The sequence below is a fragment of the Aricia agestis genome, chromosome 7 (assembly GCF_905147365.1).
Source record: "Aricia agestis chromosome 7, ilAriAges1.1, whole genome shotgun sequence".
In the NCBI taxonomy this organism is placed as follows: Eukaryota; Metazoa; Arthropoda; class Insecta; order Lepidoptera; family Lycaenidae; genus Aricia; species Aricia agestis.
In genome coordinates this window covers 17,756,170-17,777,321 of record NC_056412.1, presented here as the reverse complement: position 1 = coordinate 17,777,321, position 21,152 = coordinate 17,756,170, and the positions used below count along the sequence as shown (strand labels likewise).

The following is a 21,152-nucleotide window of genomic DNA, read 5'->3' as shown; positions in this document are numbered from 1 at the left end:
ACGGCATTTGCCGTACGCATGTGCCGTTCGTCTGTAAAAAGCCTTAGGGCCACGCGCAACAGTCGAGGTAAAATTAAATTAATTAAACTTACTATAGTGAAAAAAATTAAATTAATCCTAAGTAGGAAATGATTTCTGTCGCTTTGTATTTATTAAAAATACGAAGCGATAGAAATATTTTTTAACACAGATTTTAAATTCAAACCAAAGTTCCAATCCAAATCTTTAGTTAAAAAAATAAGCTTGTAATGTGAGTATTTACTGACAAAATTAGGCTATGTTGTTCTAAAAGGCAGTAACTCTTACCTTATTGCAGTACCGGTAGACGCGAGAGTTCTTGCGGTTATAAAGCCACGCGTTGTCAAACATCAGCCACACGTCGTTGACGTATTCCCAGGGGTCCTTGTACTCGCCGCGGTCGAGTTTCATCTTGATGGTGCCGAGATCTATGGGCTTGGTGACTATGTCGAAGTAGTCGGGGATCCCGAGGGCTTGGGCGTCGACGGGCTGTCGGAACGGCAGCGACTCAGGTTCGAGACGGAACAGTTTCTCGAGGGTCGGCAGGAGCGCCGCCCGGAGTTCTTCGGGGTTGAACGTGTGTGCCGCTTTGGGCATGCGCTCGATCGACTGAGTTTCCTCTGTTGGCTCTTCTTTCACCTGATGAAAGTTTAAATTTAGTGACGAGCTCGCCTTTAGTAGGCGTGAGCAATATAAATGTTTTAATGAGCCAGATCATATCATTAGTAAATCTAATTACATCTTCACACTTAAATGACTGCACCGATTAAGATGAAATTTTGTTTTACATAAAGAGACGAGAACGGACGTTGCGTTACTTTGTTGCGGCAAATGTACAAAATCGAGGGAACTAGTTGAAATTTACATTCAAACGTATGGCGATTTAAAATTTTTAAGTGATACATTGGAGCGTTACACCGGGCTGGCTAACCGTGGCGCTGGAGCGAGACAAGTGGAAGACTGAGATAGTATAGGCTAACAAAAAAAAACACATTATAGGGCATAACTAACCTCTCGTTTGATCTCCGTCTTGAATGGATCTGGGGGCGGAGGCTGGTCCTTGTCGGGCGGGGGCTCGTCACGCATGCCCTTCCCCCCGCAGTCCTCCTCGGGTTCCTCTTTCACCCGCACCTGTTCGAGTAACGCTGCTTTTAGGAATATTTTTCGCTACAACGACAAAAACTACATAGTAGTTTCTTAAATAATTATATTAATTAGTATAATTTATTATTACTATATTTTTAAATCTTCATCTTGAATTTAAAGCAAATTACTATTGAGTGTTTAAAAGGTGCTTCCATAGAAATTTAATTCACAGTTTCAATTAGTTGGTAACAGGTACGCACCTCCTCCTTGTCGGGGCTATCGTCGGGCTGGCTGAGCGCCGCCATCTGCGCGGAGAGCGCGGGCGCGGGGGGTGGGGCGGGCGCGGGCGCGGCGGAGGGCGGGCGCTCGGGCGCGGGCGACGGCATGGGGCGGGGCGTGGCCGGCGTGGGCGGGTGCGACGCGGGAGCGGGCGACGGCGCCGCGAAGCTCATGAAGGGGCTCGCGGCGGCGCGCTTGTCCGGCGCCGGCGACGGCTGCGGACCGTTGTTCATGTACTGCGGTGCCGGCGACGTCATCGGCTGTCCGAACGGCGACATGCCAGGGTTGCTCACGCTGCCGATGCTCACCGTCCCGCCGTTCGGCGTTTGCGGCATCTGTGTAAACTTTTAACGTCATTTGTGCTCAAACATGTTAAAATTTGGCATAGTAGTCGTCAGTAGCCGCCGATAGCGCAAAAGTACCTATACTGTTTTTCCTATAAGCTCGTGTATTTAGTAAAGCGATGTATCTAATTCAAACTTAAAAAAATTAGACCTGCAAAAATTTAATCGTGATCGCACAGGAGGTATAAATTCGAAAAATATTATACCTGATTAGGACTGGGTCCCGGTGGTCCGACGAGGTTGGGCGTGTAGGCCATGCGGTTGGGCATGGCGATGCCGGGCGACGGGATGCGCATGCCGGGCAGGCCGGTCTGCGCGGGGAGGGAGGGCCGGCCCACGCCCACGCCAACGCCGCCCACGCCCACCGGCGCCGCGGGCCGCACGCCCATGATGCCCACCGCGTTCTGCTGCAGCTGGTTCTGCTGCTGCGCCTGCTGGGCCTGCTGCAGCTGCTGCTCTTTTCTCTTCTGTCTCTTCTCCTCGAGCTCTTTCTGTATCTTGTATATCTTCTCGGCGAGCAGGTGGTAGTACTCGGAGCGGGTGCTCGCCATCTCGTACATGTCGCCCTCGACTTTTCTCGCGTACGCGACCAGGTTGTGCATACGCTTGTCCTGCATCGCCGTCGGGTCTGGGGTCGGGAATATGGCCTGCACCCTGTTTAAACATAACACCGGTTGACACCTTCAATGACTGTAGAAGCCCTCGTAATTATAGTTTTAATACAGTATTTGGATACAACTCGGAGCATAGAATTAAATTTATTCTATACTGGTATCAGTAAACAGAAGAAGAACATAAGCGACAACTTTTTAAATGTAAAAAAAACGTATTTGTTACCATCATAGACTAGTTTTTGCTCTTTGTGTATTGTTCTACATTTCTACTTTATTTTTTATGTGTGAAAACATTTAATTAGCCTTCTTGTGTTATATTTGCTGTAAGTTCTCATAAATAAATATTTTATGAGAACTTACAGCATTTTATGAGATTATATGCTTACAGTTTATGAACCAAGTGGTTTCTGAGATCAGGTGTGATAGACTGGTGCCACTCCTTGGTGCCGGACACGGGGTTGGCGGTCACCGGCCCGCCGGGCAGCTGCAGCGCGTTCGTCGCGCCCATCTACACAGACACACTTCTATTTTAGTCTATGGTACCGAGGGTAACTCAATAACAGTGTCATGTTATGAGCCCTTGTGCTTTAGCGCTTCACTAGACGATCAATTTTATTGTGCAATATCACGCATTGAGCAATAATATCGACCGTCTAAGGTTAATATTTAACGCGCCCGCCTTTCAATCTTATTATCAAATAAACTGTTCAATAATACTAATAATACTAGGGCTCGCTTACATTGATACGATAGGGAGACTGCAGCTAACAGACAATAATGAGACAGTCTGCTGATAGAAACATGTTTTCTTAAACTACTTTACAGATACTGTTGCAGCTACTGCACTATTGTAAAACAACACGAAAAAACTAATCGAGTTTTAAAACATACTTAGATACGAATATTCTATTTGTACGAAAGTGTAAGACGTATTAAGTGTTAATAATGATGGAAACTTGCGTTTATATTGTTGGTAAGCCTATTAAAAAATATCTGTCGCACTCACCAACTGTTGGTGCGGCATCGGCTGGTGGTGCAGGTCCGCCTGGTGGAACATCTGCATCTGTGGCGCGGGCAGCACGTCCGTGAGGCCAGGGGGGCGGGGCGCCGGCAGCCGCGCGCGGAACGCCCCCATGCCGCCCGCCACGGACGTCGGGCACGCGATGCCGAGCGCCTCGTACGCCCGCTTCATGTCCGCGCCCGCGCCCGCCGCACCCACTCCGCCCACTCCACCCACGCCACCGCCAACCGCGCCCACGCCGCCCACGCCCACGCCGCCGCCCACCACGCCCGCATTAGACGGTGGCGCTGTCGTCGCTACGCCGGCTAGTGACAATAACAGTAGCTCGAGAGAAAGAATGGGAAACGTATACGATGCAATAGTAGGGAGTTTGTGCCATAGGCCATAGAGTCTTGACACACACGCACAATTTTTTGTCGCAACTTGCATATATTATCAATTACTAGCTGATGACGCCCGCAACTCCGTTACACCGAAAAATCGTTTATCGCGCGAGAACCGTACATTTTCCCGGGATAAAAAGTATTCTATGTCCTTTCCCGGGTCTCAAAGTATATCCATACAGAATTTCAGCAAAACGGTTCAACAGTTTGGACATGAAGTGGTAACAGACAGACAGGTAGACAGACAAACAGACAGACACACTTTCGCATTTATAATGTTAGTATGGATGTATATTATTTTAAATTTAAGAACAGTAATGGCGACAGAAAATGTCAAACATTTCATTTATTCGACTAACTGTATTAAGTTAAAAGTCCCAAAAGTTTCTTGGTAGTATTGTATTATGTTATGTATAAAAATTTAAATGTGATAGCATAACTTTGGCAGATTTTTATATTAGTACTATTAAGAGTCGTCTGTAAACTACTTACCTTGCAGCGGGTTGACAGGGGGTAGGGTGTTAGGTTGTGGCGCGGGCGGTACGTTGGCCGGCGCCGCGCCCGCAACCGCGCCCGTACTGGCGTGCGACACCGCCGCTGCCGCCGCCGCTACATACATTACGTCATATCGTAGGTTCTTAGTGTAAATTCATGTTAAACACTAATTAAACACAATTTCGACCATAAAGAGTGAAAAAAAATTAGGCTGGCGCCATCGTTTCTTCGAACCGTTAAATGTTTGACGTAAAATAATTATTAATAGTAAATCTAGTGGAAATAGATCAATTAGTAGATTGTGTTTCATTAGTGTTTATTAAACATTAAGTTAATACTATTTATTTACATCTATTCTGTTTTGTATCATTGTAGATTTAACACATAATACGAGGATTACAGAATAGATATTTTTACAAACAAATTGTAATCCAAAAATTAAAGTTTTAGCCAAACAGTTAAGTAACAGTTGAGTTTATTTAAATCAGGATTATCTAAGTACGACAAAGCCAAAGCAAAGGGTAATGTCTATTAGTCCTAAGTGCCTGTAATGAGATGTGTCAATAGAATTTGAATGATCAGGGTTTACAGTTTATAGTCGAGTTATAATTTATTTTTTATCCAGTTACTAGCTGTCCCGGCAAACGTTGTTTTGCCATATAAAGTATTTCGCCCATATTATTTTACTAATGTGACTAAATAAGTATGTCACCATGGCAACGTCCATCGCTATCCCGTCGCACAAACATTGGTCGCCGTCAGTCTCAAGTTGTAATAATTTACTATTATTTATTCAACAACTGCACTTATCAATATAAAAAGTAAATGTTGTCTGATTCTCAACCCTAGACAATATGCTCGCTAAGATTCACGAAAATCGGTCGAGCCGTTTCAGGGGAGTTCTACCACGCACACCGTGACACGAGAATTTTATATATTATTATTAGATTAGCTGTTGCTCGCGACTTCTTCCGCGTTAGCATAGTAGATCACGTCCCAAGTATTATTTATTGTACAAAAATATTGAATGTAAAAATAGCCTATGTCGCTAAACGTGGTCTATTCTTCATGTTTGCCAAATAACATAAAAATCGCTCCAGTAGTTCTTAAGATAATAAGCAATTTCATATAATTTCCCCCGTTTTTTCCACATTTTCCTCTATTTCTTCGCTCCTATTAGTCTTAGAATGATAAAATAAAACCTATAGCCTTCCTCGATCAATGGGCTATCTAACACTGAAAGAATTTTTCAAATCCGACCAGTAGTTCCTGAGATTAGCGCGTTCAACCAAACAAACAAACTAACAAACTCTGCAGAATTATAATATTAGTATAGATTATAGTTTGCAGCTGACTGTTCTGTCGTCTAGTTATTGCTCGTATTAAAAATTAAGAATGATTTTAAAATACACAAAAGTAAGATATCAAGCCAACTTGGCTGTTTTTAGCGTTCCGTAGTCAACAAGGAACCCTTATAGTTTCGGTCTGTCCGTCCGCGGTTTTTCTCAGAGACTATAGGACCTACAAAGCTGTAATTTGGCATGATTACACACATTAATGATTCCGACAAAAGGCTTAAAAATATATTTTTATGTTACCTCCCCTACACATCAAGTGGGGATGATTTTTTTCGCGCCCACCCCATCGTGTGGGGTGTCGTTGGATAGGTTTTTCAAAAATAAAATTATGAGTATTCATAGATCATTTTCCGATTTAGGGATCCATTTGTGACATATTATGTTATAAAGTGGAAAAAATCGTTAGAGTCCAGTGTCCCCCTTCTACCAGCTAAACGGTTGCTTCTGGAAATGTGGAAAAATTCACGGGAGTAGAAAATATGCTGAATTTAAAAGGAAAACTATCACGGCTAAGAAGACTTCATAAGTTATTGAGTAATAGTCGATCAACTAAACAAAAATGTATTCGGCTAAGTATAAAGGAACTTTTCTTTCAAGTTCCTTCGAAAGTAACTGAGATGATGTTGTTGGTAAATAGTAATGTAAAACACGTTTTAAATGTACATTCATTGACCATACAAAAAATTTCAAAAACTAGTGGTACTACGGAACCCTATATTGCGCGTGGCCCGACAAGCACTTGGCCGGTTTTTGTAACATCGATCGACTTCTGTCTTGCGTGGACATTAAGTTTATTGTAATTGTAAGTTTTTTCTGTGTACAAGAAGTACAACTTCCTGCTTACTGTATCTCGTGTTTGTGAGATATCAATGACAAAAATTATTGCAAAAGTGCAAAAGTCATCGCTGCTTATCTTTAACTTACGCATGGATATATTGCAGTAGACGTCAACCTCCAAGATTTTTTTTAAAAAAGGTAATAAGTTTAAAAACCGGCCAAGTACGAGTTTGACTCGCCCATGAAGGGTTCCGCAGCAGCAATTAGATTTATTTTTATGATATCAAAAGGTTTTTGATTTATTTTTATATTTCAGTTGATTTAATGAAAGTTAATTTAAGGTTTACTATTTATGACTTATAAAAAAAATACTTGCCATAGTTTGTGCGTTTTAAGATGATATGGGTGACACTTTTCATATTCCTTGCTACGGGTTTTTTTTACAAGAAAACAAAAAAAATCAAAATGTAATAAATTATATTCCATCTACAAAAACACATGTTTCCTATAATTGTAAATGAATAAAAATGAAAAGTTGCTAAATGCTAACTTATTAATATAAAATTATACATTTTAACTGTGAAAATTATTGTTACTAAAATATTTGAAAAATGTCAGATGCATGAAATGGAACTTATGCCAATTGACACTGTTGAATCGAAATCAAATCGATAAAAAGGGCGGCCATTTTAAATCGCCGGCGCCACTTTGAAACGTCAGTACGAAATCGATAATTTCGATTGCAATTCCTTTATGAAGTGTCTGGATATTTTTAAATTATCGATTAAATTTCTTAGGTAACTTCCCTACTATTGTCAATTATAATGTGTCACCCATATCATCTTAAAACGCACAAACTATAGATCTCGTTCAAGTCAATTTTCGTTGGTAGTTTTTATAGTAATGTAGATCATATATTTTTTTAGACTTATCATGCCCCTACTTTAGAAGTTAGAGGGGGGACACACATTTTACCATTTTCGAAGAGTCTCTCTCTTCAGGTTGCGAGAAAGACTCTTGGAATTTCGAAATTCTGTAATAAGGTTCGTTGTTCTTTGCTATCAGATTCTGGTAGACCTATAGTTTGCATGTCATTCGAATCAATCAACACAATAAACAATCATGCGTGCATGACAGCACGTAACGCATGTCGTGCTGCATGATCGTCTAGGGTCCCTGTAAGTCACCCGCTACGTCTTTACTAATCAATGGGCACCTGACTTCTTAAAATCGGACCAGTAGTTTGGCCGCTAGGAGAACACATATGTAGACGTTCAAAATCATAACCCTTTTCTTTTTCTTTGCCGTAGTTAAGAAATAAGTTCAAGGTATTGTGTGCCAATTGTAAAGCTTATATTAAATCTTCAAATTATACCGTAAAAGAAAAATCAAATGGGATGTTAAACTCTGAATTAAATCCATCTCAGAATGTTTTACACTATTAAATATAGAATAGTCGATAGACTTATATTAAGGTCATACATAATTTTACATAATGTTGAGGTCGAATACCATATCATTTTAAATCTTATATTATAAACTTGGCAAAAACATTACTGGAATACGACGTCACAGAAATCAATTGCTAGTCTGTGATTAGCTATGTCCACACCATAGTCCACACTATGCACTTTCATCTACAATTTTCGTCATCTCCTTTCAACTTTCGTTTTGGCGCGTTCAATAATGTAATGCGTCAACGAACGCAACGCCAACATTGTAATTTTTGTTCAGGTGCAGTGTCAGATTATTGTAATATGTGCGACGAGAACATTTGGTGGTTTTTATGGTCAGAGCGCATGCGTCGCGGGCATGTGCGCTGTTGACTACGCTATAACGCATCCTCTTGATGAACAAAAAAAGGCACAGTGTCTTGTTGTTGTTTTGAATGTTTAGTATTCAATATCAACAACTTAGTCAATCTGTTAGCTTGTTTAAAGTGTAATAAAACTTACCATTCATTGTGTTAGTTCTAGTCCGATCTGCCTGTTTCAGCGGTAGACAGACTGGACAGTCATTCTTGTTACAGTGCTTCCAATGGTTGATGATTTGTCTAGATGAGGAGCAATGAGGTACGACACAGTTTTTACCCGCCTGTAACAAAAGAAAGAAATAAATAAAAATTGTTTTGTTTCTAAATATGTTTGAATCAAATGTTTTCAGAACGTCCTACGTGTTGCCTACGAAACTTCTTACTGGCGCAAGAAACTCGTATGGGGCCACTTTTACCAAAAAAGTGGAAAAAAATGTCTTTTTAAGATTTATAATAATTTACCCGTTTAGAGATTTTGTATTCTAGTGATATAAAATAAGAGTAGTCCAATATAATCGTTCTTTTACTGTGTTTGAGTGTCGTTAAAGTTACACAAAGCATCGTCGCTATGAGGGCGCGCGTGTGCGTGTATGTACGCAACGCACGCTTGTATACAAGCAGTCAAGTTCTGAGCGTCTCCTTTTTAAAGGTTTTAAATATTTCTGAAAGTAATTTCAATTGAGCAAGGATTGCATGACAAAATTTTGTACAATATCTTTCTCTGTTCTCCATCGAAGTGTAGATGTGACTAACTGTACGAATACCACCATAATAGGGATGACGACAAGGTCAAAGATTAACTAATTTTTAAGACACAATGATGAAAAATGTATTCCCAAAATTTCAACTTCATAACTTATGTATTTTTTTTGTTATGACTTATGAATTATGATTTATGAGCCTTTAAAGTTGGATAGTCAAGACGATTGTTTTTTAATAAAATTTCTTAATTTTTGTATACCATTTGATAAGTTAAGCAATTTATAACAATTTTTCTTATGATGCTTTTGTTCGATAGCTATGTCAAATATTGCATTTATGAAAGTTCATAAACGCAATATTTAACATAGCTATCGAACAAAATTTTCCCGCGATGCGTACAATCTAGCTATGCCTGACGTCATAGTTAGCTAACATTTTGTTTGGAGCGTTTTGGGAAGGTCTATTTTGTGTGAGCTTTGAATTGTGATATTTCGGAAAGAAAGCTATCAGTCATTTTTCGCCAATGCTTCTATTTTTGAATGGTCCTTTACTTACCAACCAGAAAAAAAATGTCGTCATGCCTATTCTGTTGAAATTAAATTGCCAAATGATTGGTTAATCGTATTGTGAATTTTCTGTCGAATAAATAATATAATGAAATGAACATCACTCGCCTGACACGACATCATATGGTTCAGTACGCCTTTCATGGTCTTGCAGTGTGGCAGCGTGCACTGCCACGTGTCGCCGTTGGACTGGGACTCGCGGCGCTGGCACTTGTGCGCGTGCAGCAATAACACTAGCTGCTGCTGGATCAGCTTCCGCTTCTCGGGGTCCGCGATGGAGCCCGAGTTGGGCTGCTGCGGGGGCTGCGCCGTCGCCGCCTGCGTGGCCGCCTGAGGTTGGGACTGTGAGACGATTTTTGTATTCTCAAAAACACTTTCAATATTATGTGTTAAAAACTTTGCTGTTCAATTTTACATCCACTACATGTAAAATTGAAAAACTAAGTTTTTCTTCTTTATGAAAGAAAGGTGTTAACGCTACCCGTCAGCGTTATTCGTTGATGAAATGAGAGTAGATTGAACCCTATTCCCATCTTCATTTTATCATAAGTTTATTGGTGTCGATTGGTTGAACACTAACCTGTCCGCCGGCCGGCGCGCCGGGTGTCTGCGGGGACGGGGCGGGGGGTACCGCCTGCGCGGCCCCGCCCCCCGTCTCGGGCGGCGGACCGAAGCGCACGCCCGCCGCGCGCTGCGCCGCCCCCCCGCCGGCCGCGGACTGGCCGTACACGGGGTGGTACGGCGCGAGCGGATGGCCGCCGCCGCCGGGCGCGCTCATGCGGTGGCCGTGCGCGTGGCCGTGCGCCGCATGGTGCGCCGCGTGCCCATGCGCTAGCCCCGTGCGCATCGGAGCCTGCATGCCCACGCCCACGCCGACGCCGCCCACGCCCACTCGCCCGCTGAGAGGGCCGTTCTGCATCGCCTGAAAGTTTCGACGCTGTTACGAGGGAAAACGATGCCTCCAACGTAAATTATCGTGTCCAAAAAAACAATTTTACAGGTGGGCCATTTACGGCCGTTCCCAATATTTGATCTATCTCTGATTTTGCCCTACTAGAAATAGGAATAGCTCACAACTGACATAAAATATATGCCTATAATGTCTAATGTGAGCTATTCCTATCTCTAGTAGGGCAAAACCAGAGATAGATCAAATATTGGGAACGGCCGTTAAAGACACTACTGGATGCAGTTTTTACTTCTTATAATCTAGAGCAGTGGTCCCCAACCTTTTTTTTATATGGACCACAAACATGAGGCCTGAGTTAGAGTTACGAATTTTTGGTTCCGTACAGTTGAAATGACTACAACTCTCATATCGGCAAATGAGCGTATTACAATTCATAATAAATTCACGACCACATTCAGCTCTCGAGAGCGATCAAAAGTCATAGATATTTGTTGGTTCCATATGTTTTGTTCTGTAGGCAATCTAGCTATGGGTATTTCGGTTTCGTATCTGCACAAAGTTTAATTGAAATTAAGAAACTGAACTTACTTGCGCATGAGGGTGTTGCTGTTGTGTTGCATGATGATTGTTGCCCATCAGCGTTGGCAATTGCTTATTTACATTGTTGATGATGCCACCGCTGAGCATGTTCGCACCACTCATGTTGCTGTTCGTCACCACCATGTTGCCACCGACATTGGTGACATTCATCCCTGCTGCAAGAAAAGTAATTTAGAATACATAATGAAAATAACTGTTTCATTGTCCGTTACTGAATAAATGACCAGAAAAAATCGAACTTTCGATACGATACGAAAGTGTGTAAATTTTTATCATAGAAACTTTTTACTCACTTTGATAATCTATACTAATATTATAAATGCGAAAGTATCTCTGTCTGTCTGTCTCGCTTTCACGCCAAAACTACCGAACCGATTGTAATGAAATTTTGTATACAGATAGTCTAAAGCCTGAGAAAGGACATAGGCTACTTTTTTACTGGAAAGAAAGCGTTGTATGGGGGTGAAAATGCGTAAATTTGTTCAAATTAAGTTAGTTCCAAAAATTCAAAATAGATGGCGCCGTGCGTCTCCTACATCGCGCTAACGCTTGCCCAGAAGTCGTTCTATAAGAGGTGGTATTATCGTATAGTCAATATTTTTCGATTGTTATTTCTTTTTACGTTACTTATTTTTTACGTTACTTATTAAATTAGTACTTTATCTATGCAGTGACGTAACCTTAAACCTATCAATGATAAATAGTTTATGGGTAAAGTTGTGTAATTGGGGAGCTAAATAAGTTTAAAAATTTGGCATAAAATATAAAGATTAATTTAAAAAATTGAAATATTATATGCACACTAATAGGGTTGTTGAGAAAGTGATTATGAGGAAGAGGAGGAAGAGGAATTTTCACGCGCAAATTTAGAGGATGCGGATGAGGAAGAGGATATTTTTTGAGGAAGAGGTTCAGATGAGGAAGCGGAAGAGGAAGCGGATGAGGAAGAGGATGATAGGAAATTATAAATACTAGCAGACCCAACCCAAAAGTCTTTGTCCTGTCTATCCATAACTAGGTACATACATTACACAAAAAATAATTAAAAGGGCATTTTCCAGTGGACCCAACTATGAATCTAAACCATTCTCAAAACACACACAATAAAGAATCATCAAAATCGGTCCAGCAATTAAGGAGGAGTTCAGTAACATACACAACACACGCACACAAAAAAGATGGATACGCGACGCGCATGCGCAGTGAAATTCCTCATAAATTCCTCTTAAATTTTGAGGAAGCGATAGCGGAAGAGGATTTTTGTAATTTTATTTATGAGGATGCGGTAACGGTTGAGGAACCCAAAATATTGCGGAACTTCCTCATTATGAGGAAGCGGAAGAGGAATCCTCAGCAACCCTACTGACACTGCACAGCTGTTTTGATTTAAGGGGTACCAGGGTTTTTTTATTAAAGCTTGTGACACCAATTTTGTTGACATCGCGCGCTATAAACTGAAGTCCACGCGGACGAAGTCGCGGGCAACAGCTAGTAAATATTATAAATATAATTAAAAGTGATTAAGTAAGAATTATATTAATACTTCGATCACAGTTTTCAGGAAATGCTATTGTATTCTATTGTTGTCGCGATCACCGGTGCTCTTATGGGGCTTGAATTAATATTCCTTTTTTGTAAGTTGCAAATACGACGTTAAAAATCGTACAGTAACTGAGTAAACTATACCAGAATCGGGCGGACGCACAATGTGTTACTTCAGATAGATTCTACTAGCAAAACGATGTAGTGTCACATTGCACGTGCGTAAAAATTCCAGGTGTGTTTGTCACCAAGTTTGATGAAATACGGCTAATGCCCGTTTTCCAAGGTTTTGTGATAGGATTTTATCTTTTCACTACCATTGTTGATTGGTTAATGTTTTGATGCTAGCCAATCAAAAGCGACATTAATAGACAAACTAGAGTAAAAAAAGCTCAGAAACTGGGCGTAGGTTACTCTATTGCACTTATATTTTGACATGAAGGTACATAATATATGAGATATAAAAACCTCTACACATATAACAAAATCATACACACCCTGTATAGAACTCATGGGCATAGAGGAGTGTAGCTGGCTGGGATGGCTGGTGTTGGTGATCAGCTGCTGGTGCATGCCGCCCATCATGTCCTTGGAGACGGACACGTTCGGCGGCGACTGGAGGTTAGGACTCTTACTGCCTAAGCTGCTTAACCCTAACGGATTGTTGTGGCCGACCAAGCCACTCTTGTTTGCCTGTGACAAGACCGAAACATTGAACGAGTATTATTAGCATGCTCGAATTTTTTCTTTTACTACAAGTGTAAACCAGCGAAGTTGCAGATGCCTTTTTATTACATCCGAAAATTCGGATGCGAATATTCGCAACATCCGTGGTGTAAATACAATACAGTTCCAAGCTTATTTGAGTTATCTGACTTGCGCTGTATTGGGCTGCACCGATCGTGCAAAGCGGCCGAAGGGAAGGGAAATACAACATTATGAAGAGTTTACCTTTTCTAAGTTTCATATTATGATAATTATTACAACAGCGAAGAGATCAAAAATATCAAGTGGGATTGACATAATACTGAGAGATAAATTAATATGGTACTTGCAATGCCTGATGATGTTACCAAATGCAATATTACTAATGTTGGAGACCTTTAGCAATTTGTGATCTTATATTACAAGAAAATTTAACACCTCTTATCATAACAAAGAAGATTGAAAACACATCGACGCTTATGAACCAAGACCATCTATCTACAAAAAGTCGATTTTACAGTAGACATAACACCCCTCTTTTTTGTCGGGGGTTAAAAAAAAACGTTAAATTTTTTTTCTTCAAACATTTCTATATTTTTTATCTCTGAACATTAACTGGATAAGCATAGGAAAAAGCTGTTTAGATGTATTTCAAGAAAGCTTTACTCGTTTCGAAATTACGGCGTTTTCTTTTGCGTGTGGTTGTGCAGCTTAAAGATACGTACTTTTTGAATATAGGATAGGTATTGGAAATGAAACAAAAATTAAATAAAGTAATTATAAAAAATGTCATTAAACAACAAACGCTTCATTTTATAGAATTGTTAACAGAAAAATATTTTACCATGAAACGGTTTAGAAAACAATCTTTTGTAACACATTATTTAAAATAGTAGTAGTTTGACAATTAAATTTTAATCATATTTTTATATGAGTTAAGAAAAATTAGCAATCCTTTGGTAGAACATCTTTTAATTGCTGAAGATGAAACGAAATTGGTAGCATACATAGTGTGTAGATAGGTGGTATTACCGTAATTTTTTTTGTCCCATAACTTAGGTGGTATTGGTATTTATTTATAACTTTTTTAATGCGATTTTGAGGTGACTGATCAAAGGAAACGATGCGTAAATTAACCAAAAAGAGAACTGCATTAAAAAGTAAAAATCGCCAAAAGTGTATAATATGTATAGATGGTCTTGGTTCTTAAGCGTTGACATGTAAAAATAAAATACTTGATTGGTGACTAAGATCTAACTACCTTTTAATTGCTTAGCTGCTGTTATTATAGGGGCGTTCGCTGCGTTGAGCGTGTGGCCGTCGCGGACGCCCGCGGCGTGCGCTCGCCATAGTAATCGTGTCAGCCGTCGCACGTTGAGCGGGTCAGCCGACGCACGATTGCTATGGCGAGCGCACGGCGCGGGCGCCCGTGGCGGGCACACGCTGAAGGCAGCGAAAGCCCTAAATCTATGTAGCTATGAAAGGTGAAACCACACTTTTCATACATTTTTTTTTACAGTTTAGTGCCTGCATTTAAGCCATTTGGGCTCGAGAGTCGAGGTGTACACTACAGGGGAACGACGACTTCACTTCCCACAGTACTAGTGACGTGTGGCTAAGTACCGCTGCCGCGATGATTTTTGGTATGCAACGTCGTTTCATTGCAGTGTTACTAGTACAGATATAAATGAAGGCGATATAATTTAAATAATGAAACTATCAAATCTCAACCATTAAGTATAACAACTCACTTGTAAAAGGTGATTGTTGATCTGTCGCTGCATAGCTGCTGTGGGGTCGTCCCCGTTAAGTTGCTGGGCCATTTGTCCCCCCGGGCCAGGACCTTGGGCCGGGGGCTTCGGCCCCGTGATACCCGGCTGTTCGCCCCACGAGCTCATCAGCTCGTCGGGCAAATCTTTCTCCAAGTCAAACATGTCGACATTGGAGAAATCTAAAACACAAAAGTTATTTTACAATACTTAAAAAAATTTAAATAGAGGAAAAGTTGGTTTGTATGTTACAAACAGGCTCAGAAACTTTTGGCCCAATTTTGTTAAAATTTGTCATAAAAATGAGTAGCCCATGGGGAAGGACATAGAATATTTTTTATGAAGGGAAAATGTCTTTTTCGGGTTCCGTACCCAAAGGGTAAAAAGTAAAAACGGCCTATTACTAAGACTTTGTTGTCTGTCCGTCTCCGGGCTATATCTCAAGAATCACTATAGTTAGACTTCTAAAGTTTTTACATTTTGTGTATTATCTGTTGCCACTTGCCACTATAACTAAAATACTAAAAACAAAATAAAATTAATATTTAAGGGGGGCTCCCATACAACAAACATAATTTTTTTGGCCTTTTTTGCTTGATATCAATAATGGCAACAGGTAGGCACTTGATATTTTCAAAAAACCGACCAAGTGCGAGTTGGACTCGCCCATGAAGGGTTCCGCAGCAGCAATAAGGTTTATTTTTATGAAATTAAAAGGTTTTCGATTTATTTTTAACCCCCGACAAAAAAGAGGGGTGTTATAAGTTTGACGTGTCTGTCTGTCTGTCTGTTTGTCTGTGTGTGTATCTGTCCGTGGCATCGTAGCATCCAAACTAGTGGACCGATTTTGATCTAGTTTTTTTTGTTTGAAAGTTGACATGATCGAGAGTGATTCATCATCATCAGCCTGTTCAGTGCTGAACAATCAGGGTTTATCTGGTTCATGAAAGGCCGTTGGCAACTTGTAGTCGTTTGATGGGTTTTATATTTCATTCTAGTTCGTGACATTTGTGAATATACAATATACCTATACACATAATAATGGAAAGTTGACCTGGTGCTGTAGCATCACCTGGTAATCAATAGGATATCCAACTCCTCGCCAACTTAGAGCAGAGGTTTCGTTTGGGCTCATTTTAATTGCGACAACCAGTAAGAAGTAGATAAGCAGTAAATATTTACATGCTGCTGCTGCAGCATCATCTGGATTCTATAGGAACCGAGCTTTGTATGAACCCAAAGTGGAGGTTTCATGTTTGGGCTCATATTAACGGCCTCATCGAAAACGACATTGATAGAATATGGTAATCACGAGAATATGATTGTGTTGATAGGAATTATTCTGCACTATTTAAACCAACAGAAGTTTAAAAAGTATGAAATAAAATTAAATTAAGAAATTTAAAAAAAACCCCCGCCAAACAACTTTAAAAAGTAATGAAATAATATTAACTGCCTTTAAGTTCAAATAATTCCTAACTTGTGTAAAGTAATATTTTAGTCCATAAATGTTGTTAAGGTGTGTCGGAGGACCGCTAATGTCACTTAATGTAGATGTTTGATTTCACATAACAAGTTTAAGGATCAATTCTCAGCGAACTGAATCGAGATAATCAGCGACTTGGCAGTTGTAGGTTGTAGTTTACTTGGCGGTCCCCCGACACACCTTGACAACAATTATGGACTAAAATATTACTTTACACAAGTTAGGAATTATTTGAACTTAAAGGCAGTTAATATTATTTCATTACTTTTTAAAGTTGTTTGGCGGGGGTTTTTTTAAATTTCTTAATTTAATTATATTTCAGTTGATTTAATGAAAGTTAAATTAAGGTTTACTTTTTATGACATGTAAAAAAACTACTTGCTAGATCTCGTTCAAACCAATATTCGTTGGTAGTTTTTATAGTAATGTACATCATATATTTTTTTTAATTATCATGCCCCTGCTTTAGAAGTTAGAGGGGGGGAACACACATTTTACCACTTAAGAAGAAAAAAATGATATTAGAAAGCTCAATATGATTTTTGAAGACCTATCCATAGATACCGCAGACGCATAGGTTAGATGAAAAACAATTTTTTTGTTTCAGTTGTATGGTCTATGGGGACCCCTAAAATTTTTAATAATTTTTCCATTTTTTTTTATCAAAATCTTAATGCGGTTCACAGACTACATATACTTACCAAGTTTCAATAGTATAGCTCTTATAGTTTCAAAGAAAAGTGGCTGTGACATATGGACGGACAGACAGACCAGACAGACATGACAAATCTATAAGGGTTCCGTTTTTAAGCCATTTGGCTACGGAACCCTAAAAAGGCCTTAATTATGTCTACTTTAATAATTAATAATAATCTTAAAATAAAAAAAAAATTGCAGGGCTCCCATAAAAAAAATTTTTTTGGCCTATTTTTGCTCAATTGTACGGAACCCTTCGTGCGCGAGTCCGACTCGCATTTGGCCTATTATTTATGTCAGTGTAAAACTGTACATTTTCCTACAGTAAAATTATTACAAGTTATTTTCCAGGACTTACAAAAATACAAAATCACTAAATCTACTGTTAAAAAAATATTTTAAAAGAAGTTATAATAATTTGCAAACAAAATAAGAAATTTAGGTATTTTAATGTATTTTTTGTAGTTCAAATGCATTCAATATGCATGCATTTAAATGTCTTTTTTAATAAATATATTTAACATTCATCTTATGACCCTATATGCATAGCTTCCACAAGATTTGAAATACATAATATTATGTATCATCACAAAGACATAAATCAAATATAATTTTGCCATTCTTATTGCATGTATTAAAAATGGGCATTATAATTGAAGACTTGAGTGGAAGAAGCATGTAAGTAACAGTTTAAAAAATTGCGGTTATTTTGCATAAATGGAGGCTTTAGGGCCGGGAAAATGATTTAAAATAAAAAAATGGATTCTATACTGTATATAAAATCCAATGGCTATACAGCCTGATATATTAGCCAATATATCAGGCTGTATGGCCATTGGATAAAATTATAAGGGAAAAATTGAAATGTAAGTATCTGGTTCCACTCACATCTTAAATTATTAAATACTTTATACTATTACAAAAACCTATGAATAATAAAAACTAAGGAAAAGTAACTCCATCAAAAAACATGCTCCACAATACTTGTCAAAAAAGTGTACCTTAGGCACACATTTCAATACATTTGCAATATTTAGGTGGCCTTGAGCGGTATCAGGCTGACGTTACATGACAGTTCGAAAGGAACCAAATTTAAAACGGTAATAGTATGGGAGTTATGGTTCCATAGTTTTTATTATTCGTAGACAAAAACCAATAAAAAAGAATCAACTTTTAAGATATTTAATTTGGTAACTTGTAAGAATCTGCACATATTTTGTCATGTATGTATTGTATAATTTATCCAATATTATACAAAATTTGTATAATAAAACGTCTATGGTACTTAAAATATTATCATGTACATTGTACAATCAAAGTTCCATATAAAAAAACTTCAAAAACTGTTTAGAGTATATTTGAAGACGTGTGTGAGTTGAATAATGTCATGATAACAAACATTTTGTAACATACAGACATTTACTCATTTTTTCCCTTATAATTTGAACAAAATTTGTAACTTATCTACTCCATCGCCTGGCTTACTACTTATCTGGCTACACATAAAATGCAGTTTTTCTATTTCAAATAATTATTCCGGCCTCAAAGCCTCCATTAAAAAAACGGTAATTTTTTACCGTTATTTATCATGTTCTTCCACTCACATCTTCAATTTTAAGGATAAAAAAAAATATTTGCAAGAAAATAAATTCAATGAAGTTTTTTTTAAATGAAGATTATAATTGTTATTTATGGTCTTATAGATTATAATGGTCTTCTATATCATTATTTTATCTTTAAACAGACTAAACTAAGATTTATAATTAGACACTGTTTTTAAGCATTTGTGTACTATCCTACAAAAAAAAATTTGTATTGAGTTATGAATGCAGTCATGTTCTTCAGATCATTTCAAACAAGACTGCATTCATAACTCAACACCAAATTTTTTGTGTGTTAATACACAAATGTTTAACAGCGACCAACTCTATGCTTATCTCAACTTAAGAGTTAATACCATTAGATATCATATATTTAATATATATATATACCTTATTTAAATTAAAGATTTGTTTTAAAATGTATTTTTTTTTATTAAATAACATCAAAAAAACCATTGGAAAACAGAAAAAGTTATTTCTCTTTTCCAAATGTTTTTTGAATGAACATATGACTTAACTCAAAAACTGCAACTTTATGAAAAAATAAAGATTATTTAGCAATTTAAATTATTTCATTGAAAAAAGTATTGAACACTAATCAGATTATTATTCTTCTATTAGGTAAAATAACATCTGCTTAAGAATTTAGAATAATGAAATAAATTATTTTAATAAAAAATTTAACAATAAAGTAAGTAATAATACAGTATTTACACAAATTGAATTCAATACTAGAATACAAATAAATTAAAAATCTAAATACATCAATCAGTATAAGGTAGATGAAGGTGATACGAATTAACTACATTTTAAGGTTTATTAATTTTAAAAAGTTGAACTCCAAATTTTTTTAATGACTACAAATTTTCATTAGTCTGATAGTGAGGCAATTTAACTAAGAAGTTGCATTTAGGTATAACATACTGAAAATATTTAAATTTAAAGGATTGATAGTAATATTAATTCTTGTATTGTCTTGTTTTAGACTGTAGACTTTTTATTCAGTTTCAAAATTAAAAATCATGTACACCTTGTACATGATTTTTAATTTTTAAACTGAATAAAAAGTCTTGTAATAAAGTGTTTCGTAAGATTGAGAAATATTATTTTATATTATTATAATTATAATTTAAAGAACCAAATACTACAGATAATATTCAAGCATTTAAGGTCTTGTTAAGCAGTATTTAGCAAATTACAAAACTTTAAACCATTAATCCCCAAGCGGCAGCCGGCTGCCACATAACAATTGAAAACCTATTGTGTCTGTGATACCCACCATGGAGGTGTCAATCATATTTAGTAGTACTTTACATAAAAAAATTATAAAATTTATGAATACATCAAATTATGGTCAAACATTTAAGATTAATTGAATTTAATAAATACTCATCAAAGAAAACATGCATTTTCTTTATCTAATAAAACATGGACAATAACTATTGTAGTCAACTTTATTAATTTCTATCTATTTATTTTATAAAGTTGTGATTATTTTACTATAATAATGCACGTTATAAACGATAAAGTAGCGATTTTTCTTACAATTTTATGCAAAGAATATGTGTCTTGTAATGTAACCAAGACATAGATGTACCTCTACTAAAATATATGAAAATATAATAATATTCGTTCTAAAGTTTTATTTCTCGATCCTAGAGCAAATTTTCAACGAAATGCAACAATAATACGACGCAAAACTTCACGGCGCTAACAAGAACGACGGACAAAATGTCAAAAATCACAGCAATACATACATGACAGAAGAAAAGTGTAAGTTGAAAAAGATTGATGAAATCAAATAAAGTACTCACCCGTGGTAGCTGAGGGACCCTGGAAAGGGTCCCGGATCATTTTAGCCCGCTTATTAGGCGGCTCATCCACATGATGATCGGCCATGGCTCTGTTTACTAAACGTAAGCCGTCGTGAATATTTCGGCCCGCCGATTCAAATAACACTTTTCTGTCTTATATTTTTAATTTTAAACATTTTATAGTGATTTATCATCCATTATAATGTAATTCACCCACATCCCGATCGTTCGATGTCCTTCCCACCATCGAAGGCACATATTAAAATTTCTCACTAAGTATTCGCCATTACAAAGCTACGAATCGACGAGCTACATAAACCCTCTCACCATCTTCCGACGGAACTAGCACAATAAATGAAAACAATATCACCAGATTTTTGCTACTTTAGGTAACTTATTTTAATTGTTGATTTACACAAATTCACTTAACACTTTAAAATATACGGAATGGTACTGTTTATGATTAAATGATGTAAGAAAAAACTGAAAATTTACACGACAAATTCCGAAATACTTCACAGTCTCTCCAGCGCAAAATGGCGGCTGTTGATGAAAACTTTTTCTACGCTTGTC

At 37.8% G+C, this 21,152-nt stretch overlaps 2 protein-coding genes across 2 annotated transcripts in view; both read right to left on the bottom strand.

The window, feature by feature from the left end:
- LOC121729122 (CREB-binding protein-like) overlaps positions 1-3,566 on the bottom strand; it is a 16,759-nt gene extending 13,193 nt beyond the window's left edge. The window contains exons 1-6 of the mRNA XM_042117508.1: positions 3,348-3,566; positions 2,728-2,849; positions 1,934-2,381; positions 1,365-1,718; positions 1,030-1,149; positions 307-657 (exon numbers count right to left, since the gene is read on the bottom strand). Coding sequence (XP_041973442.1) covers positions 307-657; positions 1,030-1,149; positions 1,365-1,718; positions 1,934-2,381; positions 2,728-2,849; positions 3,348-3,533 — 1,581 coding nt within the window. The 5' untranslated portion in view covers positions 3,534-3,566. The remainder of the gene's footprint in view (positions 1-306; positions 658-1,029; positions 1,150-1,364; positions 1,719-1,933; positions 2,382-2,727; positions 2,850-3,347) is intronic.
- On the bottom strand, positions 3,540-21,152 carry LOC121729109 (histone lysine acetyltransferase CREBBP-like; the record flags this gene model as incomplete). The annotated part of the gene is made up of 9 exons (XM_042117495.1): positions 20,580-21,152; positions 14,965-15,164; positions 13,006-13,201; positions 10,955-11,121; positions 10,037-10,378; positions 9,565-9,798; positions 8,331-8,469; positions 4,238-4,354; positions 3,540-3,667 (listed from the first exon to the last, which is right to left on the bottom strand). Coding segments are annotated over exons 1-9 (1,608 nt in total), but the record flags the coding sequence as incomplete, so codon positions are not given.